A 27,640-nucleotide genomic window follows, 5' to 3' on the forward strand; every position below is an offset into this window, starting at 1 on the left:
TTTGTGGACTGTGGACTTGGACTACCATCTGAAAAATACTGATGTAAATTGTATGGAAAATATCATCGACTCTACGGGATTTTTCGAAATATAATGAGTAACTTTCTGGAAATAATCGTAATTCATAAGCACCGATGAGCAATAGCATTTTTATCTTAAACATCTATTTCTTTCAGTCGAATCTTAGTAGTTTTTACAGTTAACAAAATTCCGGTTAGACCTAATTGTTGTGCGTTTGAAAGAAGAAAATGCTCAGACAATTTACCAAGTATTTAAAACCAACTTTGAACCAAATTTCGCTCAAAAATGGGTTGGTTAAGACAGGTAAGTAAATTTGGTGTAATATTAAATAAATACACTGCAAAAATATCCAGGGTATATTAGAGGTTACTCCCTCCCTAGCCTAAATTGATTTTGGTAATGCCTTGAACCCACTTGCTAAAGCTAAGATAAATAACTTACCTACTATAGAAGAAAGTTAGATAACCTTATTTAGGCTATCTTATGGATATGATTTAGCCTAAGTTACTTTAAAAAAATAAGAAAATATCCTAGCCTATATATGTTTTTGAAATCTTAAATACCTAGGGCCTATCACCACTGGACCGATAAGTCAAATTGTTTAACATATTGTGGTACTAGAACAGCATGCAAATAACTTACCACTTAGGAAAATGTGTGAAATTGAACTGATGTTAAACACATCAAAACAGAGATCATAGGCTTATTTGAAGCTAGTGTCAAATTATAATGTACCTATTGATTAAATTGGCAACACCCTAAGCATTAACTTAAATCAAGTATTTTTCTAAAGATTCTGTGCGTATTTACAAATCTTTGGTAGTATAGGTAGGCCTACTTACTATAGGCCAAAAATAGGTACTCTTTCAGTTAATAAAATTAGGCCTATAGTTTGTAGGATTAAGCTTAGACTATGTTTAATTGTTTCATACTGGAACTATGGGAGTGGCTCCGTGTAGCCTACGGTATTCATTATGGATTTTGAAAGGAAGTTGTTAGTAATCAAAACTTTTAACTTAATGATACTGTACTTTATTTAGAAAATTAGGGTCCCTACTATTCTGAGGCCTATATCTTAACCCTCCAGCGGGCGCTTGCGGAGATTTCCTCCCCACTTGTAGTTTTAGTACAGTAGACTCCCTCTTATCCGGACTCCTCGGGACCGCGGCCAGTCCGGATGACGGTTTTTCCGGTTAAGCCGACGTCCCCAAAAACTCATTAAAATGGACCATTTACGGTGATATTCGACTTAAATTTAGGAGAGCATTGTATTTAGACATGTGATCATTGGTCTCAAATCTTTCCCACGAGAACAGTCTTAACAGTACCGCCCACTTCCTGCTGATCTAGTCCGGTTAAACCAATGTGCTGATAAAAATTGTCCCACGGTTAACGAGATGTCATTCTCGTCGAGTGTAGTCCGGTTAAACCAATGTCCGGTTAAAAGGTGTCCGGATAAGAGGGAGTCTACTGTATGCATAATGGGTGTCGGCAGTCGTGTCCGGCTCTACACTTCACGCACCTCATCCTGGGAATTCCCCTAAGCTATTTTTACCCCCAAATTCCTCCTCATTTTGTTGTCAGTTGCAATTCAGTGACGCGGTGTCAGTTTGCGGAGGTTTACTCCGCATGCGCCCTATCGCGTAAGTCCTTAGTGCAGAGTTTATTTCCTCATGCGCTGTCAAACTGCGTGTATATTTTATACATTCAAAATTATAAACACGTTTAAATGTATTATTTCATTTATAATTATTATCAAATATATTTTTTTGCATGTATCTGTAAAATTGCATTATTGCGGAACAAAACTCTGCACACGCCCTCTCTTGTAGCATACCTTTATATATTAGAAAATTTATCAATATTATTATTTGAAATATTAGCCTACTCATATAAAGTTATACAAATACTGTTATTAACAAAGAAATTAGGTTTCTGATTAGGTTATTCAACATTTACATATAATATTTCGTAAAATGGGTAAAATTTATGCTATTTAGTGTTGGGGAATAAAACTCCGCATGCGCCCTCTCCTGTTTTACTGGTGAAGCGCCTCCTCGAGGTTTAATGATGTAAAGTAGGCCTAGTGAATGTCTACCAAGCTTTCACTAATTTTGTTTTTATTTATTTTGTGATTTCAGACTCCAGCCATATGTGTCTGCGGTTGTACGCAGCAGGTAGTAAAAGAAATGTTGATACTATCAGTGCAAGTAAACGGCCTTTGTCAAATTTGATGAAAAATTCTTCGCCCGAGACAGGCAAAGCTGGAGCCAATGTTGAAAAGCCTGAAATTTTGGACAGTGGAAACGATAACCCTGGTGGAGGCGACAAGAAAAAGCCAAACATTGTTTTGTATCTCAGTCCAATTATTGCAGCAGCAGTGATATATCAGGTACTGGTCTTTGATAGTCTAATTTTTTGGTATATTGAAACATAATTAACAAAACCAAATTTATTGAACTCACTAATCAGACTAAACTAAAAAGTAAACATAAACATAATAATATAAACAGTCATCTGACAGATGTTATAAATAAAACATATGGACTTATTTCTTGATACATAACACTCCTCCCCCCGTTAGGTAGTCCTTCAGATATGCCGGTGGTCGACGGATCCGAACAGGTCGAGGACTCATGCTCATTGAAGTGTTTTGGGAGTTTGATCCAGAGACACGTGACCGAACAGGTTGTAAACTCGTGCTCATGCTAGTGGAGTCTTGAATTAAATCAGAAACGTTGGGACCAGCTAAACCAGAAACGTTGAAACCAGCATCTTCTTGATTAGGGTTAATTGATCCTTCTATAATACTTAAAGAATTACGAGATTGTTGCATCACTGATGGTCGCATTGGTTGTACGTCTGGTAATCTCATCATAATAGGATTGCGGACCATTGATGGTGGTTGAACTGGAGTGATATGATGTGTTTCTGGTGTTCTCATCTGAATAGGATTCTGGAATACTGGGTGGAATGGTGGGTTTACTGGAGATTCAGGATTATCCAAGTGTGAGTTAGGAGATGCTTTTGATATTTCTGAGTGAGGCCTCAATTGGTCGATATGACGTCGTATTTCAATGCCTTCTTTTGTTGTCAAATGGTAGCTCCGCGGCCCGGTTATTCTAGTGACTTTGGCAGGAATCCACTTTGGTCCTCGCTGATTGTAGCTTCTTGCAAATACGGAATCATTTTCTTTAAATTTCCTCTGAGGTGACTGTTGGTAATCGTGAAGCGCTTTATCCAATATTTTGTCTTCTTTGTCATTTGAAGAATAATCAGGGTGAACTCTGTCTAAGATGGTTCAAATACGCCTTCCAAACAGCAGTTCACTTGGTGACATATTAGTTGAACAATGTGGCGTTATATGAGATGATATTAGGAACTGAGCCAATATTTTTTGCCAATCTCAGACTAAACTAAAAAGTAAACAAAAACATAATAATATAAACAGTCATATGACAGATGTTATAAATAAAACATATGGACTTATTTCTTGAAACGTAACAAATTTTAACATAGGCAGGCCTTACTTACTGGTTTAGATTTACCATTAATTAAACATGAATATTTCTACTTTTTTTTTGTTTAAATAAGTAAATTAGTTATTTTGAGTATGCCTACATACACTAGATATGACATGATGGTTATTTATTAAGACTAACAAGTGTAGACTTTCACAAGTAGGACTCCAAAAAAACCAAATGAAATAATCGATATATCAAATAATATCGATATAGGCCTATCAAAAATTCAGTTTGATTCCTAATTCTGTTAAAGGTAGGTTTGGTGAACCTAACCAACCAAACTTGATGTATGGAATGAAATAATCGATATGAAGAAAATTTGATATTTTCATTCGGTATTTTGGAGTCCTTTAAGTCTACAGTTTTAAAGTACCTAGACCAGTATACAATAAGTGCTTGACAATTTCTGCTAACAACCCTGAAACGTTTCTCTATCTCGTATATAATACAAGCCTCTTTGCCAGTCGAACTGGAACTCTTTTAATTGGTTAATGCTTTCCTGCTGCTGCGGTAGGCCTATTTAAACAAATGTTTAATGCATTGGCCTGTTTTGAATTTTTTCAGCTATGGAGTATGTTTTTAAAGGAGGAGAAGAAGGAACCCGTGTCTCAGTTGGAAGTCAAAAGAAAAAGTAAGTTAATAATTTTAACGTACTTCAACTTTTATTTTGTGATCCAAATAGTCCTGTCAACATCAATCTTCGGTACTGTAAAATGAATTGACTTTACATCAGTATGCTTTAGGCCTTAAGTGCTACACAAAAACCAACAGGTTAAAGTAGCTGGGGATTTAGGTATACACCACAAACAAAAAATAAAAATAACTGCTACAGGAGACATTTGCTAATTCTGAACGTTCATGACTAACGGATATCACTGAAAATTATTGATAATCATACACTGTCGTAATATTACCAATCGGGGTATAAAATGAATGTTGATAGATCTTGATGATGGTCGCAATCTAGCATCTTTTTGTTGTTAACCGTTTTGTTGATTTTTCCAGTGTTAAAGTGTAATATGTTGAAGAGTGTTGGAAAACACATATGATTAGCCTATATTCATAATGAATTATTTATTTCCTCCAAATCAAAAACTTAACACTTTTACGATTGATTCCTTAACTTACAATGTTATACATGGTAAATACTGTTGAAAAAATGAGTCATATCATAGGTATTACTTGCAAACGTCCTCAAACCCTGCTGAATTTACGAGTCGAAGGTTAGGCCTACTCAGTTTGAAAATAACCTGTACAATCAATGCAGTATAAATGGATGTCCGATTAGCAGTACAGTATTTTGCTATACTAAATAACCTTAAAACTTTAAACTACTTTGCTAATTTTTTTCAGAGAGGCAAGCTTCAATGGTCCAAAAAACTCCAGCCTCCTCAGCCGACATTCCCAGCCAGGTGCCTTATCTACTCATCGGAGGAGGCACTGCTTCATTTGCTGCTTTCCGAGCTATCAAGTCTAATGATCCGACCGCTCAGGTTAGTTTCTGAATTATTGGACAACACTGTCACATAGGCCTACAGTATTTAACGCAAAGATGTGTGAGGGATGAGTATTGAAACGAGATGACAGATTTTTTACCGACTAAAATCAGCTGGTTCCTAAGCCAAGACTATTTATTATACGCTTAGTGATCATGGGCAGCTAGGATTTTACTTTTCTCGGAATCGTACCGGTTACCTTGTGATTACCTGGCGAGTACTTTATCCATTTCACTCACACACACTCACTCTCATGGCCATTTATGCCCATCGCGGGATTTGGCCACACCAACAACTGCTCTACATCTCCCTCTATCTTCTGCCTCTTCCACTGCTGCCCCCACTTCTCTGACGTCCTTGGAGACACTATCTATTTTATTTCCTAGATTTGTAAAACCATGTTAAAAATGTTGTCAGTGACTGTAAAATATTTGTAAAGATTTCTGTTGCAAGCATCGAAATTCAGTTAAATAATACTTTTTCAGATTCTTGTGATCTCAAATGAACCGTATTACCCGTACATGCGGCCTCCGTTGTCCAAGGAGATGTTCTATGATGAGGACCGTGTGTCCGTACGCAACCTAAAGTTCCGGCAGTGGAATGGTAAACAGCGGAGGTGAGTTGGTTAAATACCGTATATACTGTATAATTTGTAAATAAACTCTTGTTAGCAGGGTTGCCACCTTAGGTTAGGGAAAAATCGAGACATGGCCCCCCTCTTCCCGGATTTACATAGGCTTAAATCAGACATAGACAGAATCCGGACGAGTGGCAACCCTACTTGATAGTATCTCTTGATACTTGAGCAAATTCTACAGTACTGGTAATGTAGAATAACCTTGTGGTTGTTGTGGTTAGTCGGTTACAGGGCTTGTAACAGGCTATTTTTTTTTATTTTTTTGTAATTTTTTTGCTCTTGGTTATTTTTTTTTTTTATGAATTTGTTTTTTTTGGGGGGGTTTTGGTTATTTTTTTATTTTTTTTTTTGGACAATTGGGTTTATGTTGATCGATTTTGATAAAGCTTGTAGAACTTTTAAAACTCATAAAATGCCCTCAATGAAGCCTAGGATTAGTAACATAAAACAACATTTTTAATCATTATTGCCTTAGTAGATGATTACTTACCTTGTTCAAAACCATCCTGCGTGATTTTTATTGCGTACATATTTTAAATATCCCAATAAAACACCGGTTTTTGGCATTTTTAGCGACATTTTGGGTTTATTCAAAGGTTTTTTTTTTAACCTCAAATACTGTTACAAGCCCTGTGGTTATTCTAATCAGGTCCTATAAAGTATCCTGCTTTTATTAAAATAAAATAAAAAATAATCTTTAGAATTGTGTTTACTATCTGTGGATTTCATCTAGGAATATTAGCCAGAGTTGCAGCTTAAGTTAATCATTTTAGCTTTGCATTAATTTATGTTTTACTAAAGTAAATGCATGTAATGTTGCGTGCGGCAATGAAAAGTGCTTGGTAGAATTTTAATAGTTAGGCCTATTTTTTACGGTTACCAAACGGTTGAAGATGTTGAAGACCAACAAAAATGTTATATGGCTGAAATTTACCAACCTCTAATTAATTTTTTATGGAAATTAACGTTGTTTATTTTTACTAATATGATTTCTTTCTCTTTAAATCACAGGATAAATTAAAGAGGCTCTCATGGATCGGGATCACAAACATCAAAACTCCGAATAAATCAAAACAAGTTGATAAAAAAATATTACCTTTGGTTAAATTATTAAAAAACATTATCTACTTTTGTGCCTTCAATTGTAAATTTGTTTCACATATATTTCTGTTTTTGCCTTTTTAGATATCAACACCCGAAGAGTTGTGAAAATTCACACTAGAGCGAAACTAAAGAGGTTTTTGGTACTTAATAATTTGTATTAGAGAATTAACGAATAATAGGCTACTGTTTCATTGGTTAGTTTCACAAGTTTTTTTAATACTTCACTTTTAAAAATAGGCTACTTTTCTATCCTGAACGCATTGTCGGTTTCAGCTTGTTCTACGAACATGACGACTTCTACGCAGACGTAGACACTCTGATGTCTGCCAAGAACGGAGGAATTTCGGTGGCGCGCGGATGGAACGTTACTCGGATAGACCCATCTGCTCGTAAGGCTTATCTGGAGGATGGGAAGGAAATAACCTATAGGAAATGTCTTATTGCTACCGGAGCCAAGCCCAAGACACTCCCAGTGTTTGAAAATGCCAGCGAAGAAATCAAGGAGAAGGTTAGTGTGGTATTGCTAACGTTTTTATAGGGTTTTATAAACTTAATTTTTGAACATTATTAGCCTAATAGAACTAGTCATTCCATCCCAAAAATGTTTTTGAATCAAAATGGACCTAAATAAGTTAAGCTATGGACAGTTTGTCTACTATGAATTGCTGATTTCTATTGAATAATCACTGCCGTAAAAATTACGGTTTAAAAGTTGGGCTATTACAATTTTTGTGATTGAATATCATAGTTATTCCCACCGCTTACCCATTATAAGGGTTTTTGAGCATCGAATGGGAGAAAGTATGTGTCAGTTTGCTGATATCTTAGTTCTGTTTTGTGTCAATAAGCAGGCTTCAATTAAATTTCATTTGGTTTTCTCTCTTTTGTGTGCAAAGTAATTTATCCTTTGTTGTTGTTCCTTTTTTGCAATCTACCAAAGACATTTTTGGCAAAAGAATTTGCATAAGCTATTTTGCGACGATTTTTACCCGCTAACTCAGTGATGGGAGTGGTCCTGCAATTTTTAATAGTCAATCTAGGCCTACTATTCCTCTTGGTCAAAGTTTGAGGGCGCCACCTCGCTAAAGGAGAAGTCCTGGAGTCGAAGCGAGGGTCAAACTCCACTCTTGAGTTGTTGAACCCGTAGCTGATATTCAGGGAATATTTGATAATTTAAATTGAACCTCGACCATTCAAAATAGAAGACAAAAATTTGCATACATCTAACACCAACTAATAACTATTGCAGTATAGTCAAATTTCTAATCTTAATAAACTCTGTATTGATTTGTGAAAATTGATAAAAAGTTGAATTATACTTTCTAAGAATGTAAATGAACCAACTGTCTAGATCATAGGTAACTAAATAAATAACACTGAATGAATAAGCAAGGAATGTATTATCAGAGATAAGTATTTCAGTTGATATAGCAAGATAACAAAGGGACTGTCCAACAACAGTAGTTATTCCACAAGACAATATTTTTTTATCTGACCCAAGAATTATTTAAGTTTAAGGATTGATTCAGTTTCAGATCTAAATGTAAAAATGATTAACCCAAACTAACGATTAATTATTTTTGGAATAATCAACTGATAAATCAAGAACAAGTATAAATATATATATATATATCAATAAATTCGGTGGCCACCAGCTAAGAATCAAAATCACATAAGAACATTTACATACACTATGACATATAAAACAATATAATACCCAACAAATATAACAATACTTAAGCTAAACAAAATTACAGCTAGATATTCTGGCAAAATCAGTTGGAGTCCTGTCCAGGTGTAGGTAGATCTCACACTCACTGTCTGTGTTATTGATGCTATCAAAATTCACTAGTACTAGTGCAAATTCACTGCAAAATTAAGCATTCAACCAAGAACTAAGTGTCCGAGATCCTCAATGATGTAGGTTTGCAGCAGTTATGTTGGTCTCAGAGTAAGATAAATATCGTACAAATTGGAAAATTCTTACTTTTGGTACGAATGTGTCGACCCACGATAGTCCATAGGCTAAGGCACACACGAGGTCCTTCAACAATGTAGATCCTCGGTAGGTTGAGACGATAGTCGATACAGCGATAGTAGGCTAGGTAGGACGAGACACCAGGAAGTCCAGGTCCAGGTCCAGAATCCAGCGATAGCGGTAGCGGTAAAACCCTAGGATATTCCAAAAGAATGTAACATATTCTTAAACTTATGTTAACACAAATATATTTATTTAACAATCTTTGATTCAGAATTTTATACTTTAAATATTTGTTTCAAGTTAAAATATGTTTTCAGATATGCAATCACTAAATACAAAAAGGACAAACCTAATTTTTGAACATTAATTACAGAGAAAAAAAATATTTGTTTTAGTTACAGCAATAATAATGAACAATTAAAACAACACAGTGAACATTAAGACAATAAAGGCAACAGAAAATATTTTGAGTTAGTAGACAATAATTAAAATAGTAATTCTTAGCAATAAACAATTAATAGTCTACTTTAAATTGGAGTATTTTAATTAAGGACAAATTTTAACATTTGGCTGTCTTTACAAATTTGAGAAATACTACTTTACCAGACATTAATTTACTCTGAACAGCTTGACACTATAGAACACAAAATATTTAATAATTACAAACACATGGGAATCTACATTTTCCTAAATCTAGTTATCCTGAAATTTCCTGAACTTTTGCAGGTTAAAACAACTTTTAGCACTTGCTTTGCAATCATCAAAAGTAATATTGCCACACAAATATTTACCATGATTATTTTGATGAAATTAGTACACTTGAATTACAACAAACAAATTATTTTATATATACAGCAACTTTAAAATGTACAATGATAAATAAATAAAATTTAGTTAAGCTCTGAAAACATGTGACTACTAGGCTTGAAAACTTCTATTTCCTTTAATTTAACTAAATGAACAAGAAAATATTAATCTAACAACTTATTACACATTTTTAGCAATAATCTGTTTTGATTGGTTGGGGTTTTTAATATTTCAATATTTAAATTTGTTTGCAATGAAAATGATTTAAACTCTTACCTTAATTAATCCAGAAACCTGAAGGGTGAATAAATTGCTTAAGCTTCCAAGACTGCCAGAACAAGACAAACCTAAACCCCAGTCCACCTGATATCAGCTAACAGGATAATGCAGGCACTGATGAGTCATCCAAACAGCTGATGGTAGATTTCACTTGAACTTGCTAAGCTGGGCTGGTATTGGGATTTTGTAGTTCCTTCAATTTCAGTAGGCAAAAGGTGAACACTACTGCACTGTATTGGGTTTCAAGCAGACTGTAGGCTAGCACTACAGCTGAATAAATTCTTGGGTTACATGAGGGGGCCAACCTCTGTATTATTTGAAAGTAGCAATAAAATGCGAATGTTACACCACCCCCCTTCGTTGAAGGAAATTTCCCAAATTTTCAAAGAAGTTCATTGGATGTAGGGTTTCAGGTCTTGAACGTGCCAGGTACCGATGTCTTTGCCCTCCAGATTCTGAAGTTGGTAAGTGACGGTAGAAGTCTTCTTGGCAATGCGGTATGGTCCGACAAACCGTGGAGCCAACTTTGAAGTAAAGTGAGCAGCAGCGTTGGATTGCACAAAATTTTTCTTCAATACCAAATCATCTTCTTGAAAAGAAACGTTTCGTCTTCGTAGGTTGTACCTTTCGGTGCTCTTGTTGTGGGCTTTTTCAAGCCTAGACTTCACTACAGGAATCAACTGTTTAAGTTTTGAGAGTTTGGTTGCATGGTTGGCACAACTTTCTTCCACAACCGGCAATTGATCTTGTTCATTCAGCAGAGCATATCCCTCAGAGGTAGCACTAAGCTCTCTACCAAATGTCAAGTAAGCAGGAGAAAATCCAGTAGTCTCGTGGACAGCCGATCTCAGAGCAAATCCAATTTGTGGGAGATCCTTGTCCCAATGACGATGGTTGTCCTTGATATAAGCACGAATCATAGAGATGATAGTTTTGTTGGTCCTCTCTACCGGATTCGCTTGAGGGTGGCGACTAGCATTCAAATACAGTTTCACCTTGTATTCCTGCATCAATTTCTTCAGGGCATTGCCTACAAATTCTGATCCATTATCACACAAGACATACTTTGGGACCCCAAAGATCATGAAAACATCGTCCTCAAGATGTCTTGCAACACTCAATGCTGTAGCTGCTCTGAGGGGGAACATCAAGGTAAATTTGGTGAATGTGTCAATAACAACAAGCAAATACTTAAATCCTTTAGTAGAGCGGGGAAATGGTCCTATCAGATCAGTGCTCAACATCTCCCATGGTCGATCTATGCTTCTTCTCTGCCCCAGAAATCCTGCTGGCTTGTTCTGATCATACTTTGTGGTTTGGCATATTTCACATCTTTTGATGTATTTAGCTATGTCTTGGCGCATTTTTGGCCAATAGTGATTTTCCTTGATCCGATGGTAGGTTTTGAAAACTCCCAGGTGTCCAGCTGTGGTTTTATTATGCATTTCTTCTAATAATTTTGTTCTTTTATCCTTGGCAACAACTATCTTCCATCCATTGGTGTCATCCTCTGGTTTATTATTCTCAATAACCAACTTGAATAATCTTCCATCTTCTACTCGCCATGTAGGATAATCTTCACCATTCTCAGTAACGAGGCGTTTCATCTTGCAGTACCATTTGTCCGTAGAGTCTTCTTGATGATCTTCAATTTCATGTACCATATCAACCTTGTCTATGATGGGTGCTCGAGAAAGCAGGTCTGGCACTACATGATCTTTGCCTTTCCGATGTATCAAAGTGTAGTCATAGGGTTGTAGTCGAAGTGCCCCCCAAAGCAGAATGGTTCCTACGTGTCTGCAACGGCCTGTGAAAACCTCAAAATGTGTCCGCAAGCGCTAAAACTAAAAAGCTAAATAATGACTTATATACCGGTATATATATATATATATATATATATATTCAATCTTTAGGGCTACTAGTAATATAGTTAAATAAAATAAGTAAATTTCAATAACTTGTATAGCCTACTTTTAAAACAAAAAACTAAAAAACTATTAAGGGGTAGGAATAATCAGGTTATTTAAATTTACTTTTTTTTAAATACGTATATATATACACATACCTTAACAAGTGTTAACAAGGTCTTCAGAAGTAAAACTTTATATGTACTATAGTTTCTTTATATAAACACACTAGGGATGGACGGGATTGAAATTTTAGTTCGGGACGGGACGGGACGGGATTTTTATTTCATTCCCGATATTCGGGACGGGATGGGACAGGATTTTTTTCTGTGCATAAAAAAGTACTGTATTGCAGTTACCAAAAAAGACATACGAAATCAATTTTTACCATTTGTGGCACTGATCTATACAAACCAAAAAATGGGTAACAATTTACAGGTACCTATAGAAACTTGTGACTCGCGGGTCACGGGCTGATCGTCTGTAGAACTCACGGTCACGGCGCGATCGTCGTCATGACTCGCGGTCACGGCGCGATCGTCGGTATGACTCCGCGGTCACGGGGTTATCGTCGGTATGACTCCACGGTCACGGTGCGATCGTCGTCATGACTCGCGGTCACGGCGCGATCGTCGGTATGACTCCGCGGTCACGGGGTTATCGTCGGTATGACTCCACGGTCACGGTGCGATCGTCGTCATGACTCGCGGTCACGGCGCGATCGTCGGTATGACTCGCGGTCACGGCTCGATCGTCAGCATGACTCCGCCATCACGGCATGATCGTCAGTATGACTCCGCGGTCACGGCGCGATCGTCGGTAGGATTCTGCGGTCACGGCGCGATCGTCGGTAGGACTCCGCGGTCACGGCGCGATCGTCGGTATGACTCGCGGTCACGGCGCGATCGTCGGTAGGACTCCGCGGACACGTCGTGATCGTCGTTATGACTCCGCGGTCACGGCGTGACTGTCGGTATGACTCCGCGGTCACAGCCCGATCGTCGTTATGACTCGCGGTCACGGTGCGATCGTCGGTCCAATAATCGCGGCCACGGCGCGATCGTCGTTATGACTCCGTAAATGTGTCCGCAGGCCCGCGTTTCTCGGCGTTTCGTGTCCGCGACAATGTCGCAGCGTCGCTCGTTGTTCTGCTTTGGGGGAAGTGCCCATCTGGCTAATCTTCCTTGCGGATCTTTCAAGTTGTGGAGCCACAGTAGGCTATAGTGGTCAGTTATGATGGTAAAATGGGTTCCTTCTATGTAAGGTCGGAATTTTTCCACGGCCCAAATGGTTACTAGACATTCCTTTTCTGTTGCTGAGTATTTTTGTTCTGCTTTAGTAAGGGTGCGGCTGGCATAGGCGACTACTACTTCTCCGGAACCTGTAGGGCTTTCTTGAGTCAACACAGCGCCAATTCCAACATTTGATGCATCACAGGAAATAGAGAACGGCTTTTCAAAATTTGGACAAGTAAGTATAGGTGACTTAATTAGACAACCCTTAATATCATCAAAAGCTTCTTGTGCGTCAGGGGTCCAGAAGAATTTTCGGTTTCTCTTCAGTAGGTTAGTTATAGGATACATACGAGTAGCGAAGTTTTCTATGAATCGCCTGTACCATGAGGCAGTACCACAAAACATTCTCACTTCTTTTACAGTCCGTGGAGCAGGTATCTTCACTATGGCTTCAATCTTTTCTGGATCTACTCTAAGACCATGTTTGTCTACGACATATCCTAAATAGCGCAACTCAGGTCGGCAGAATTTGCATTTATCCTTATTAAGGGTAAGTTTGGCTTGATAAAGTCGGGTAAATACCTCTTTCAGAATTTTCAGATGTTCTTCAAATGTGGGGGTCAAGATCACTATATCGTCTAGATATACAAAAACAAAAGGCTCAAGGTCTGCTCCAAGAACATTATCTATGAATCTCTGCCAGGTTGCAGGGGCGTTACTGAGTCCAAACGGCATGGTGTTAAAATGAAACAGCCCACGACCAGGAATTGTAAAGGCTGTCTTTTCTTTGCTACTATTATGGAGAGGTATTTGCCAATAGGCATGTTTAATGTCAAGTGATGATAAATAACGGGCATCTCTAAGACGGTCAAGAATCATTGTTACTTTGGGCAAGGGATAGGCATCTTTCTTGGTAACTTGGTTTAGTTTTCTGAAGTCGACTATGAAACGATGAGTTCCATCAGGTTTATCTAACAATAGTATGGGTGAAGACCAAGGACTTCGAGATGGTTCAACCACATTCATTTCTAGCATACGATCCAGTTCTTCAATCACTAATTTTTGACGGGCAGGAGAGACCTGATAATAACGCTGTTTAATTGGCGTTGCCGAACTAGTGTCAATGATGTGCTCAACTTGATCAGTCCGTCCAAGCACATTAGTGTTTTTTGAAAAATATTCATCAACCAACTCTCTTAGTTGCTTTTGTTCTTCTTCAGATAAGTTTTCATTTGCTCTTATTCCTTGAGATTCTTGCAAACAGCTTAACTTGATGGTTGGAGAAAATTCCCATGTCTTGTTTGACATATTTGTGACAATCTGCATCTGGTTCCAGAAGTCTATACCCAGAATTAAAGATTGGTTTATAGTAGGTACCACCATGACAGTTATGTTCGTAGTCCTACCCTCAAGACTGATCTATATATTGACAAATCCTTGAACAAGGTGTTGGCTGGAGTCTGCAGTTTCAATGAAATGCTGTGATGTTTTCAACAATTTAGTAGGAAAGTCCTCAAGAATCCAAAGGCCTTTGTTTCCAATAATAGTTCGAGATGCACCTGAGTCCAAAAGAGCCCTAATTTTTCTTCCAAAAACTCTCACGTCCAGATGAGGTCGGCAATCATTATCCACAGTTTCCAACAAGTAATCTAATTTAATATTTTCCCTTAATGTTTCTTCAGAAGATTTCATTATATTCTTTACCTGGGAGTCAGCCTGGTCCAAGATGACCCCCAAACCTACACGTTTTTTGAAGGATTGCAGTGGCTACAGGTAGACTTTGTTACATCCCTAGCTCCACATCCATAACAGAATTGAGTCCTTGGCTCTTGGCATGAGGTAAACCGATGCCCTTCTTTAATACAGTTCCAACACTTAATTGTGTTCTGACGGAAAGGTCTTGATTGTAGACTGGCTAATTTTACATTTGTAGATCGCTTTGCAAAGTTTGAGTCACGGTATGTTAAATCAGGTTCTATGCTGGTCTTGTTAGAGGTGATAGGACGAGATGTATTCGCCCTACGGCGGCCCATCTCCGCCTTTCGTCCAAGTAAGCGAAGCTGCTCTATACTGTTCACTTCAAACAAGGCAAGTCGGTCTTGCAGTTGAGGATGGAGATTGTGTAAAATTTGTTCAAGACGGTTTTGTTCTGGAACACTGGTTGCTAGTCTTGCATACAGTCCCTCCATACAAGCAATGAACAAATCAATTGATTCATTCTCCCCTTGAGTTCGGTTGAATATTTCCTGTTGCAGTCTTACATCATGGTCTGTTGATTGGAAAACAATCCTCATCTCTGCACAAAGCGATTCCCAAGAATTAATCCTTCCTATTGTTGACCTATACCAAACCAGTGCGGGTCCAGCAAAAAGATCGACAGCTGAATCGAAAAGTTCCTGATGGCTAACTCCTCTAGCTCTTCTAAGTTCCTCTACTCGCTGAAGGAATGCTGCTAAACTCTGTTCTTGTTCATTATTGAAGCGAAGTCCCCACTTGTAGACTGGAACGGATTTTGTTTTGTTCTGAGATGATGAATATGAAGGCTTTGTCGTCTGGTGTGAAGTTTGAGGATTGTCATTACCAGGCACAGAAGTATGTACAGTAGGTTGAACGGTTTTAGTTGAATTCTCTAAGTTCAGTGCTGTAGAAGCCCCAGCAACACCAATAGCCTTGACAGCAGTACGATGTCCACCTTCCTCAACATTCATTGCAGTATCCTCTTTCTTCGTTGTTACCATGGAGACACTTTCTTCCTTCTCACTATCTTCCTCTTCACTAGATGGATCAACATTTGATTTATCTTCTTTACTCGTGACTAAGTCAAGTAATTTCTTACTTTTTGCCAATAATTCTACAAGTTTATCCTCAAATTCCTCCTTATTAGTCTCATTTAAGGGAATTCTATCAATGCGTTGAGTAAGATGTCCCAGTCGGGCAATAAGTCGTTGACCTTCGCTATCTTTCCCATTTCCATCATACTCATCAACTAATGAAGAGAGATCAGAATATTTTTCCTCACATTCTTCAAGCTCTGTTTCAGGATCCAGCTTTAGTACAACAGCCTCATCCACTTTAATATTATTTGAGAAACAATGTGTTAGTCGCTTCCTTAATTCATTAGCCGTTCCGTCAGTACGTAGTCCCCTTATCTTTAACTCATACTTAACTTCAGTTTTGCGTAACCGATGAGAATTCATTTTTTTCTTTAAATCAAATAACCAAGTAAACCAGCAAAAGATATACAACAATTAATAACTCTTCAGTAGACAATGGTAACAAAATCAGCATAAAATCATTAAAGTAGCATAATGTCCAAAACAAACAAGTTGAATAAGTGCTAAATATTATTATTATTATTTTTTTTTCAAAGACCAAATAATACAAACAAGATCCACAAATATTTGGATGTGAATCAATCCAAACAATTTGCCAGCAACACCTCTATAAACAATATATAGTTATATTTTTTCTTCTTTTTTTATTTATTTTTTTTGTTCTTTTTTTTCCTATGTAGGCTTAAGCCAAATTTCTTGGCCCCACGTTGGGCGCCATTGCGACGATTTTTACCCGCTAACTCAGTGATGGGAGTGGTCCTGCAATTTTTAATAGTCAATCTAGGCCTACTATTCCTCTTGGTCAAAGTTTGAGGGCGCCACCTCGCTAAAGGAGAAGTCCTGGAGTCGAAGCGAGGGTCAAACTCCACTCTTGAGTTGTTGAACCCGTAGCTGATATTCAGGGAATATTTGATAATTTAAATTGAACCTCGACCATTCAAAATAGAAGACAAAAATTTGCATACATCTAACACTAACTAATAACTATTGCAGTATAGTCAAATTTCTAATCTTAATAAACTCTGTATTGATTTGTGAAAATTGATAAAAAGTTGAATTATACTTTCTAAGAATGTAAATGAACCAACTGTCTAGATCATAGGTAACTAAATAAATAACACTGAATGAATAAGCAAGGAATGTATTATCAGAGATAAGTATTTCAGTTGATATAGCAAGATAACAAAGGGACTGTCCAACAACAGTAGTTATTCCACAAGACAATATTTTTTTATCTGACCCAAGAATTATTTAAGTTTAAGGATTGATTCAGTTTCAGATCTAAATGTAAAAATGATTAACCCAAACTAACGATTAATTATTTTTGGAATAATCAACTGATAAATCAAGAACAAGTATAAATATATATATATCAATAAATTCGGTGGCCACCAGCTAAGAATCAAAATCACATAAGAACATTTACATACACTATGACATATAAAACAATATAATACCCAACAAATATAACAATACTTAAGCTAAACAAAATTACAGCTAGATATTCTGGCAAAATCAGTTGGAGTCCTGTCCAGGTGTAGGTAGATCTCACACTCACTGTCTGTGTTATTGATGCTATCAAAATTCACTAGTACTAGTGCAAATTCACTGCAAAATTAAGCATTCAACCAAGAACTAAGTGTCCGAGATCCTCAATGATGTAGGTTTGCAGCAGTTATGTTGGTCTCAGAGTAAGATAAATATCGTACAAATTGGAAAATTCTTACTTTTGGTACGAATGTGTCGACCCACGATAGTCCATAGGCTAAGGCACACACGAGGTCCTTCAACAATGTAGATCCTCGGTAGGTTGAGACGATAGTCGATACAGCGATAGTAGGCTAGGTAGGACGAGACACCAGGAAGTCCAGGTCCAGGTCCAGAATCCAGCGATAGCGGTAGCGGTAAAACCCTAGGATATTCCAAAAGAATGTAACATATTCTTAAACTTATGTTAACACAAATATATTTATTTAACAATCTTTGATTCAGAATTTTATACTTTAAATATTTGTTTCAAGTTAAAATATGTTTTCAGATATGCAATCACTAAATACAAAAAGGACAAACCTAATTTTTGAACATTAATTACAGAGAAAAAAAATATTTGTTTTAGTTACAGCAATAATAATGAACAATTAAAACAACACAGTGAACATTAAGACAATAAAGGCAACAGAAAATATTTTGAGTTAGTAGACAATAATTAAAATAGTAATTCTTAGCAATAAACAATTAATAGTCTACTTTAAATTGGAGTATTTTAATTAAGGACAAATTTTAACATTTGGCTGTCTTTACAAATTTGAGAAATACTACTTTACCAGACATTAATTTACTCTGAACAGCTTGACACTATAGAACACAAAATATTTAATAATTACAAACACATGGGAATCTACATTTTCCTAAATCTAGTTATCCTGAAATTTCCTGAACTTTTGCAGGTTAAAACAACTTTTAGCACTTGCTTTGCAATCATCAAAAGTAATATTGCCACACAAATATTTACCATGATTATTTTGACAGGGTGTCCACATTCTGGAAAGTCAGGGATAGTCATGGAAAGTCATGGAAAAAAAATTTGGTCATGGAAAGTCAGGGAAATAGGCAAGAAGTCATGGAAAGTCATGGAAATTTCCAATTATGGATGGATTTGAGGGGACCATTCAATGCTCTAGTCAGCTGTAACCCGGACTGTTGTAGCATTTTTCAGGATTTTTCACAAATGTTCGACAATTCAATTTATTACAGTTGTATTATTTTATGAGTTTTCGGTTTGTTTGAGTTCATTGTTGTACCTATTGTACTCCATTGTTATCTGTTATTACATATTTCAGTATTTTCTGCAAAATAACATGTCCAGGCAGTATTATTTGTGTGTGTATGTTATTATTGTAATTTGAGTGTAAAGTTCGTGAGTCATGGAAATCAATGGTAAATGGTCATGGATAGTCATGGAAAGTCATGGAAATTAATGACAAATTTTTTGTGGACACCCTGTTTGATGAAATTAGTACACTTGAATTACAACAAACAAATTATTTTATATATACAGCAACTTTAAAATGTACAATGATAAATAAATAAAATTTAGTTAAGCTCTGAAAACATGTGACTACTAGGCTTGAAAACTTCTATTTCCTTTAATTTAACTAAATGAACAAGAAAATATTAATCTAACAACTTATTACACATTTTTAGCAATAATCTGTTTTGATTGGTTGAGGTTTTTAATATTTCAATATTTAAATTTGTTTGCAATGAAAATGATTTAAACTCTTACCTTAATTAATCCAGAAACCTGAAGGGTGAATAAATTACTTAAGCTTCCAAGACTGCCTGAACAAGACAAACCTAAACCCCAGTCCACCTGATATCAGCTAACAGGATAATGCAGGCACTGATGAGTCATCCAAACAGCTGATGGTAGATTTCACTTGAACTTGCTAAGCTGGGCTGGTATTGGGATTTTGTAGTTCCTTCAATTTCAGTAGGCAAAAGGTGAACACTACTGCACTGTATTGGGTTTCAAGCAGACTGTAGGCTAGCACTACAGCTGAATAAATTCTTGGGTTACATGAGGGGGCCAACCTCTGTATTATTTGAAAGTAGCAATAAAATGCGAATGTTACAATTTTGTGTATTAGTGCAGCTCTTAAAAAGCTCATTTTTAAGAGATCCAAAATATGTGTAAGTTCCTAAATAACTCTCAGTGTTTTTTATTGCAGGTTATGCTCTACAGGAATATTTATGACTTTGAGGAGTTGGAAGACATTATAGACGAAGGTGCAAAGTCCATTGCCATCGTAGGGGGAGGATTCCTTGGCAGTGAACTCGCCTGCGCTTTGGCCAGACGAGGTAATGTTAAAAACCTTTGAACTAGAAACAAGATTTTATTTGTCGTTTTTTTGGTAACTTTATTTGTAATAAATTTTAAATACTCTCCTAAGTATTTCATTGGCCTCGCCAACAATTGCTCGCCATTTTTCCCGGTTGTATGCCTCCTCTACTTCCGCTCCTGCTCTCGCAATGTCTGTCTTCCATCTTCTTTTAGGCCTTCCAGGTAATCTTCCCCTGCTCGGCTGCACTTCTACTTCCTTCAATAGTGTTCCTGGATCCACTCAAGACATGTCCAACCCATCTTAGCCATTTAACTCTCGCATGTGCTGTAATATCATAATCGTAGTCTCTGTATATAGTCCACTCTCATTCACAGGACCAAAGATCTTTCTTAATAATTTAATAAAAAAAAAAAACAATGAGTTATCTCTCTTTTCATTGTGATTTAGCCTCCGGATAACCAATATTTCAATAAAGTGGTTTAAATACCTGCATAAAAGTTATCCAAAATGTTGCATACGGCCGTATGCAACATTTTGGATAACTTTTACTTTTATGCAGGTATTTAAACCACTTTATTATCTCTCTTTTTTAAAATTTAATATCTTGGTTTCGGCTCCATAGTAAACCTTAATAACCTTAATTTATATTATGACAAATCATCGTTGTAAATTTTCATTTTCTGTAAAGATAAATTGTAGCCACCGTGATTACCGTGATTTTTAACCGTAGGTAAGTCGACTGGACTGACAGTTCACCAGATCTTCAGAGAGGACGGTAACATGGGTAAAGTGCTGCCGGAGTATTTGTGCAAGTGGACGACGGAGAAAGTTAAGACAGAAGGAGTCGACGTAATCAATCGTGCCGAGGTGAGCAGTGTGGAGATGAAGGACGGAAGAGTCTTGCTGAAACTGAATAATGACAAACAGGTAAGGAATTGACTTATTAATAGATTTCTGATACTGTATTTGGTTTCAACCTGATACAAGTAGCGTAGCCAAGAGCCAGGACTATGTAGCGGGGGGGGGGGGGGGTCACATAGTTTGAACCTGTGCAGTCACTTTTGTTGTTTCAACAAAATTTTAACTATTTTTTTAACTTTTAGGGAAGTGTAAATTACAATTATGTTTGGATATGTTGTCAAACATTGTAGACTTATCATCTACATCAGTTGTGCAAAGGTAACCAGTGTTCATGATGCAATAACGTTTTATAAATATTTGTATTCCTCTCTGAAATAATATCTCCTCTCAATATACTTCAAATAAATTTTTGACTTATGGTCTGAGATTTTTGTCACAAGACAGTTCAATTTCAAACCGTTTTGAGAAAGCCAATGGGAAATTCTTTCAATTATCTACAACCATGTAAATTTTTTACTTGGAAGTGTTACTAGGGAACAGAGGGACGGAGATCTTTTACCTAGACCCATCTTGCCTAGCCAGATTTGATTTACACTAATTGATCTAATTGCCTTAAAAATATCCTTCCAAAACACTAGAGAAATGAAATTGGTATATTGCTTGAATTGGCTAAAATAACTGACTAACTGAACGTCAATTTATTGAATTTTTACTGAATTGGAAACTAATGTGAAATTTACTGAGAACTATGGTAATAATTCTGAGGAAACGTGTCGATTCTACATGTTGGAAATGGATCGGGGCTGAAGGCTACCTCAACAAATGTCAAATTCCTACATCTAAAATTTTGGGGAGACCCTTGTGGGTTCTCCTTTAGTTTGCTAATTTAGCCGGAGATAATACTATGCCTAATACTATCTAATTATAAGACTTATCCATTTGAGGGTAGATTCACTGGTACTTAATTCTGATGTTGCTTCGTTCGATTCCAGAGAAGGAGAGACTAGGAAAAGAAGGAGGGGGGGTGAGCGTTCTTTTAGGGCAGACAAGTTAAACATGCAGCAAGGCAAATCAACAGTCGTTTGTGTATTGCAGGTAGAGGCGGACCAAGTGATAGTCGCAGTAGGCGTGGAGCCGAACACTCAACTGGCCCAGACGTCGGATCTCGAGGTGGACCCTGTGGTCGGAGGATATCTGGTCAACGCAGAACTGGAAGCTAGATCTAACCTTTACATTGTGAGTGTTGAAATACTCTCACTGCTACAAATCTGTGGAAGCGAAATTCCATTTGATTGGGTTTTACTAAAATATTTCCTTTTGTTATATTAATCCTTATTTAAACAACATAAAATAATTGTATGGGTATAGTGTTTTATTATAGTGCTTGCCTTCAAATCTAAAGGTCACTGGTTTGATTCAAACAGAGACCTTTACCAAAGTCTGGATTGGGCTATCTAACAACAGGTCTATGTTAAAAAATAACAAGATTAGGGTTTAGGGTTTTGACCTTAAAATATGCTACTGGGTTAGTGTCTGAGAATGAATAACAGAATACATATAATAAAAAAAGTAAAATAACAATACCTACCATACTTGAAAAAAATTTAAAGCTGTCTTTTAGTCATGGAGTTCTTTTAGTGAACTGTTAACTAATAGGTCAGTATGAAATGAAATAAATTTGCAAGATGTAACTCAAATATTTTCATACTCAAGCAAACTACAACAATTACACCGTCCTCCATAAGTACATATAACAGGGGTACAATGTAATGTATTTAGAAGTTCTCAGTAGACGAATGTCGTTGAAACAAACAATCATGTAATGTACTAAATTGTTTTTCTTTTTAAGAACTCTGTAGTTAAAATTTGGCATTTTTATGTTGGGATACTACCTAACTTAATATGAAGAATTAACCAGTAGGTAAAACCAAAACCTAAACGTTTTGAACACTTACTTGAGACTTTTTGTATTGAAATAGTCTGCAACAACTCCTTAAATTAAATATCCCCAAAAATATCAATAGTTTTGCTGTGAAAAGTCTTATCTATATCAAATCTGTCCTCGCAGGCTGGAGATTGCGCCTGCTTCTACGACGTCAAGCTGGGTCGTCGGCGCATCGAGCATCACGACAACGCGGTGGTGTCTGGCCGACTAGCCGGTGAGAACATGACCGGCGCAGGCAAACCTTACCTCCACCAGTCCATGTTGTGGTCAGACCTCGGCCCCGACGTTGGCTACGAGGCGCTCGGAATAGTCGACTCTAGCTTGCCTACCTTCGGAGTCTACGCCAAGACGGACAAACAGGTAAGAACATGTCATGAGTGTTTGTTATCATGAATTCACGGGGAGTTATGACAAATTTTGAATAGTTTTGTGTCTTGATGAGATAATATTTAATAATGTAAAGTTCTATAAGAAAGTAATTGTACAAACTACAAATCGATGTTTACCTGCAGCTATGCCATCTGATACGTTGCGGTATGGCAACTAGGTTTGATTCACATAGAAACATAAAAGCTAAAAATTACAAATAATACGGTGATAAACAATAAACCAAATAAAATTTTGTAGGTAGAAAAATGTAAATAGCTGAAGAAAAAATATGCTGGATAGCAAATAATTTATCTTAAGCTAAATAACAAATAATTTAGCTTTAATAGAGCAAATTATTTAACTACATCCGACACAATCAAAGCTAAATAGCAAGAAAATAAAGCTAACAAACGACACAGCTAGAAGCGAATAGTATACAAAATAGCAATGCTTTATTACATTCTCTACTCTTTTCAGGAACCACCTTCTGACGACAAGAAAGAGAACAAAGAAGAATATACCAAGGGTGTGATTTTCTATCTCAGGGACGAAGTCATTGTAGGAATAGTTTTGTGGAATATCTTCAATAGAGTTGGTATTGCCAGACAGGTAATGCATCTTTCTCAATATTTTTGAGTGTTCATAAAAAATTAATTTTGTTTTTAAGTTTTGTTAAGAATTTTATTTTACAGTTAAACCTGGAACCTTAAGATTAGACCTAAGTCGAATCTTTTATTTATTTTTCTTTTAAAAAAGGAAACTTAAATCCCATAGTCCTTCTGTGACATAGTTTTCATTGTCGTAGGACGCTAGTCTCTAGCCTGGGATCGTTTTCCACATTACTTCAGGCTACACGTAGGGGTGGCGGCATTATCAATTAGATAAAACCCATCGGTGATACGGTGGGATTTGAACAGGGGACTTCAGGGACTGAAACACTGTGTTCTACCAAGGGTTTAAAAATATCAAACTTTCCCGAGAGGTCAAAAACACAAATTCAAATTCATAACAATATAATAATATTCAATTAATCAATTCAATTAATAATTCAATAAGTCAATCATCTATAAATTTACGACTATATCACTGAGTGTTAATTAGAAATGTGTTATAGTTAATATGTAATGTACTAGTAGATTGTTCTTTGTTACTTAACCATTGGCTTGTATTTCAGGTATTGAAAGAAGGACGCAAGTTTGATGATCTGAATGAAGTAGCTAAATTATTTGACATCCACTCTAACTAGACTCAGGTAAAAACTATTCAATTTTTGAAACCATAGTTAAGTTACCGGTTGAGATGGAAGCACCAGCTAGGTGCATATTTTAACCCAAATATGACTGTAGAATGAAGTGAGATGCTTTGTGTAGCTTTGTTACTGACTAAAACCAGCCGTTTTGTTAGCCAGGACTATTTATTTAAAGCCCAATGATCAAGGACAGCTGGGTCCAGTTTTGAACCACCGCTAATGTAACTTGAACAGAGATCTAAATTGAAAGACTTTTGTAAGAACCAGAAGGGCTTTTTGATCTTTAACCTCATTTTCAAACTACAGGGTGGCCGAAAAGTCCCTTTACACAATACTGCAGTACATAGTAAACTGTTGTTAAAAACACAACTGGTCAGCAAATTTTTGTATGTGAGGAAACTGGCGGAAGAGAATGAAGCTGCATTCTCCCTTCCCTTCCCCACCACCACTTTGGCCCTAGAACACCAATTAAATTGATATAGTGTAAAGAGACTTTGGTCTCCTACACTAATTTTATTGGCAATTCCTTTGTTGTTACATTTGACACAGTTTGTTCCAGTGAAAGATGTTTAATGAATTGTTCTTTGTTCCAGGTAGAGAGATTGCCACATCAACAGAATCCAATTCCATGTTTATTGCATTTTTAAATGTGTTAACTTATGTTGTTCAAAAACATTGTTTCGAATGTATATTTAGTGACAGCTGGACTTGTGATTAAATTTTGATTTAGTACAAAGACGAAGACAACTGGTTGTTTTGTTAAGACTACAGTATTTTTTTATAGACAGTTTTGAATTAGCTTTGTGCAGTCAGTTGTTTGTTTTCCTAATTGTGCACTTTAGTAAGTTTTGAGCTTGCCTGTCAAGAATTATCTCATTTTTTTCAATAAATATTTGTTAAAACATTCTTTTATTTCCTTAGCCTTGTTGGTATACAAAGAATGGAGTACAGCTCGTGACATCTAAGCTGGCACTTGGCCGATCGCTAATAGTACGTTTTTCAAAAACATTATGTCCCGTCATGCGGGTAGCATCAACTGTCCTTGCGACCCATATGAAGGCGCTCAAGTACATAATACAAGGGGAGTCAACCCCGTGAGGCAGTGGAAATGTTTGCAGTCCGGTCTTTTCCCTACCTCCACCCTCCTCCCGCCTACCTCCACCCTCCTCCCGCCTACCTCCACCCTCCTCCCGCCTACACTGCCCGCGCTAGGCCAAGTGCCAGCTTAGGTGTCACGAGCTGTATCTTGATTAAATTCAAGCATTAAAGGCTTCAAAAGAGGTTCATTTCTTAGATTTTGGGACAGCCACAGGGAAAAAAATTGATAGGGATTAAAAAACAGAAATTATGGTAGGTTTCCCCTGGAGATTAAGAAATTTGTCTGCAGTGTTTTGAGTTTCCCACTCCCAGGTATTCCTCTTTTTAGTGCCTGCATTTTCAGGGTACAGTCCCTTTCAAATTTGGAATAAAATACCCCCGCCGCAGCAAACCTGCCGACTAAGCGAATTTCCATTTGTCTGAATTGATTTTCAGTTAAATATATTTTAATAACATTATGTTTAACGAGTACCTAGGTTTGCTGCTACAAGGGAACTAATAAAGTGTGTTTTTGAGTAAAATATTGATAGCTTAGTAGAAAATAAATAAATTTGCCAAGTTTGATCAAAATATATCCATAAACAAGCAAACTACAACATTTGACAATATTCTCCATAAGAATAACATGGGAATTTTAAATTAACAATTTTTTTAATTTTCTCCGTTACTAATAATCGAACAAAAATACTTTTATATACTAAATTATTTGTTTTTTTAAGCTCTTTAAAAAGGTCTAAAGATAAATCGGGAAATTTTGTGTTCTGAGGGTCAAAAGTGAGAAAAACCAATTTTTACCCCATAAAACCCCCCGTAAAGCCCCGTTCCCATGATCCGATCGTGCTGGTTCGCGAACTCATTCAAGTTTATCCCGCTTTACACCTTTAAACCAAATTTCATCAAAATCGGACAAAAATTACTCAAGTTATCGCGTTCACGGACGTATATATATATAAGTCTATATATATATATATATATATATATATATATATATATATATACATATATAAAAATTTGAACGAATGGTGTTTTTGGCCTCTGGGGACATCAAAATGAAAAAGTAAATCGGTCCCGGGTCTAGGTCTTGCCGTGCCACCTACGGTAATAGCTACTTCCCTATAGGGAAATTCGCTAAAAGCCTGTACCTAACCCATGGTGTAACATTCTCCCATAGGAATAGATCTTTGCAATTGAAATGACAACTTTTAGTGTTAGTTGGGTATCGAACCAGTGACCTTTTGACTACAAGGTGAGCATTAAATTTGCTATCAAGCTCTAACAAAGAGAAAGGTGGCCAGTTGGTAGTGGACTGGTTGTGACAGTGGTAGAGAGACAGCTTAATGCAACCAACCTTGGTTGGAATGTAAACCAACCTTTTTAAAGTCAAGAGTGCAGCCCTCAAAGAGATAAAGAAGAAAAATGTCTGTGAAAAAAGAGTATTAGGCAGTTGATGGCACGCGTTCATTTTAATATTGCTCCTATCTGGTTATGTTCTTTTTATTTGTGTGTCATTAACTGGTTGGATCTCTTTTTATATATCAATAAAAACGCCAATTTTTTTATGAAATCTATCCAGTCTTTACTGGTCAGTGATGGATGTATAGTGTATATATTATGTCTCCAGATTGCCGCAATTTTCTAGTTGACAATTATAATGTGCAATTTTCTTCCTTTGGCCGTACCACCCCATTACATTATTTGAAAGCAGCGCCCCTTTCAGCTGGCTGGATCTACCCGTGCTGACCTGCTAAAATGAACTGACACTGACACCAAAAAGGACTAGGACTTGAACCCAATGGGAACAAGTAATTTTACGTTATTATATAGGTAACCAATAAAAATAAAATAGTGCGATATTTTTGTGATTTATCTTAACCATATAGTATTCGTGATCTACATATATTACCTAATTTGTACTCAAACTCTCTCAATGATCCTTCAATGTTTTATGATCAAAGATGAGTACCGGTACCTATGGTTGTATTCTCTTGTATGGTTACGTTACATTCAGTGTACCCTTGACTACCGATACTATAAACCAAATAAACAATTCAACGCATATTTACGTTACAATCAGGGTACCATCGACTACCGGTAATATAAACAATTACATGCATATTTTAAAAAGTACGATGATGTTATATTGATGAAATTTATCAATATTACAGCATCGTACATTTTACAACAATTAAATGTAAATTCGTAAGTAATAAATATTGTTGGATGGATTAAACTAAATCGATTATCAATCTATATTTGTTTTTCACTGTAATTTTGTTTTGGCTGTTCACAATCATATTCTGCATTATTACTATCATAGATGAAACGTTGCTATTTACTAATAATATACATTTACGTATATAAATACTCAATGAATATACTGGCTTTACCTAAAATCTAATATATACCAAAGCTTCAAATCGTTTCACCGACCAATCACTTTTGCGCTTG

General features: G+C 36.5%; 1 protein-coding gene across 1 annotated transcript; it reads left to right on the forward strand.

The window, feature by feature from the left end:
- Nucleotides 1-24,998, forward strand: LOC128986775 (apoptosis-inducing factor 1, mitochondrial). The gene is made up of 13 exons (XM_054407296.1): nucleotides 1-324; nucleotides 2,163-2,413; nucleotides 4,110-4,176; nucleotides 4,899-5,038; nucleotides 5,527-5,657; nucleotides 7,056-7,290; nucleotides 19,557-19,686; nucleotides 20,401-20,597; nucleotides 21,627-21,767; nucleotides 22,600-22,836; nucleotides 23,323-23,454; nucleotides 24,020-24,097; nucleotides 24,688-24,998. Exons 1-12 carry the CDS (start codon nucleotides 249-251, stop codon nucleotides 24,089-24,091), a joined length of 1,809 nt encoding a protein of 602 aa, XP_054263271.1. The 5' UTR covers nucleotides 1-248; the 3' UTR covers nucleotides 24,092-24,097; nucleotides 24,688-24,998.
- The last annotated feature ends 2,642 nt before the right edge of the window (nucleotides 24,999-27,640 follow it).

The sequence above is a fragment of the Macrosteles quadrilineatus genome, unplaced genomic scaffold (genome assembly GCF_028750875.1).
Source record: "Macrosteles quadrilineatus isolate MER2022 unplaced genomic scaffold, UCM_ALF_1.0 Scaffold_2__2_contigs__length_208266976, whole genome shotgun sequence".
NCBI classification, from domain to species: domain Eukaryota; kingdom Metazoa; phylum Arthropoda; class Insecta; order Hemiptera; family Cicadellidae; genus Macrosteles; species Macrosteles quadrilineatus.

What these genes read in the sequence shown, in the direction of transcription:
- LOC128986775 (XM_054407296.1), top strand. Translation starts at nt 249, where the DNA reads ATGCTCAGACAATTTACCAAGTATTTAAAACCAACTTTGAACCAAATT. An exon ending in AACTGAATAATGACAAACAG is followed by an intron (nt 20,598 to 21,626) that starts GTAAGGAATTGA and finishes TGTGTATTGCAG; the next exon opens with GTAGAGGCGGACCAAGTGAT. An exon ending in CTAGATCTAACCTTTACATT is followed by an intron (nt 21,768 to 22,599) that starts GTGAGTGTTGAA and finishes CTGTCCTCGCAG; the next exon opens with GCTGGAGATTGCGCCTGCTT.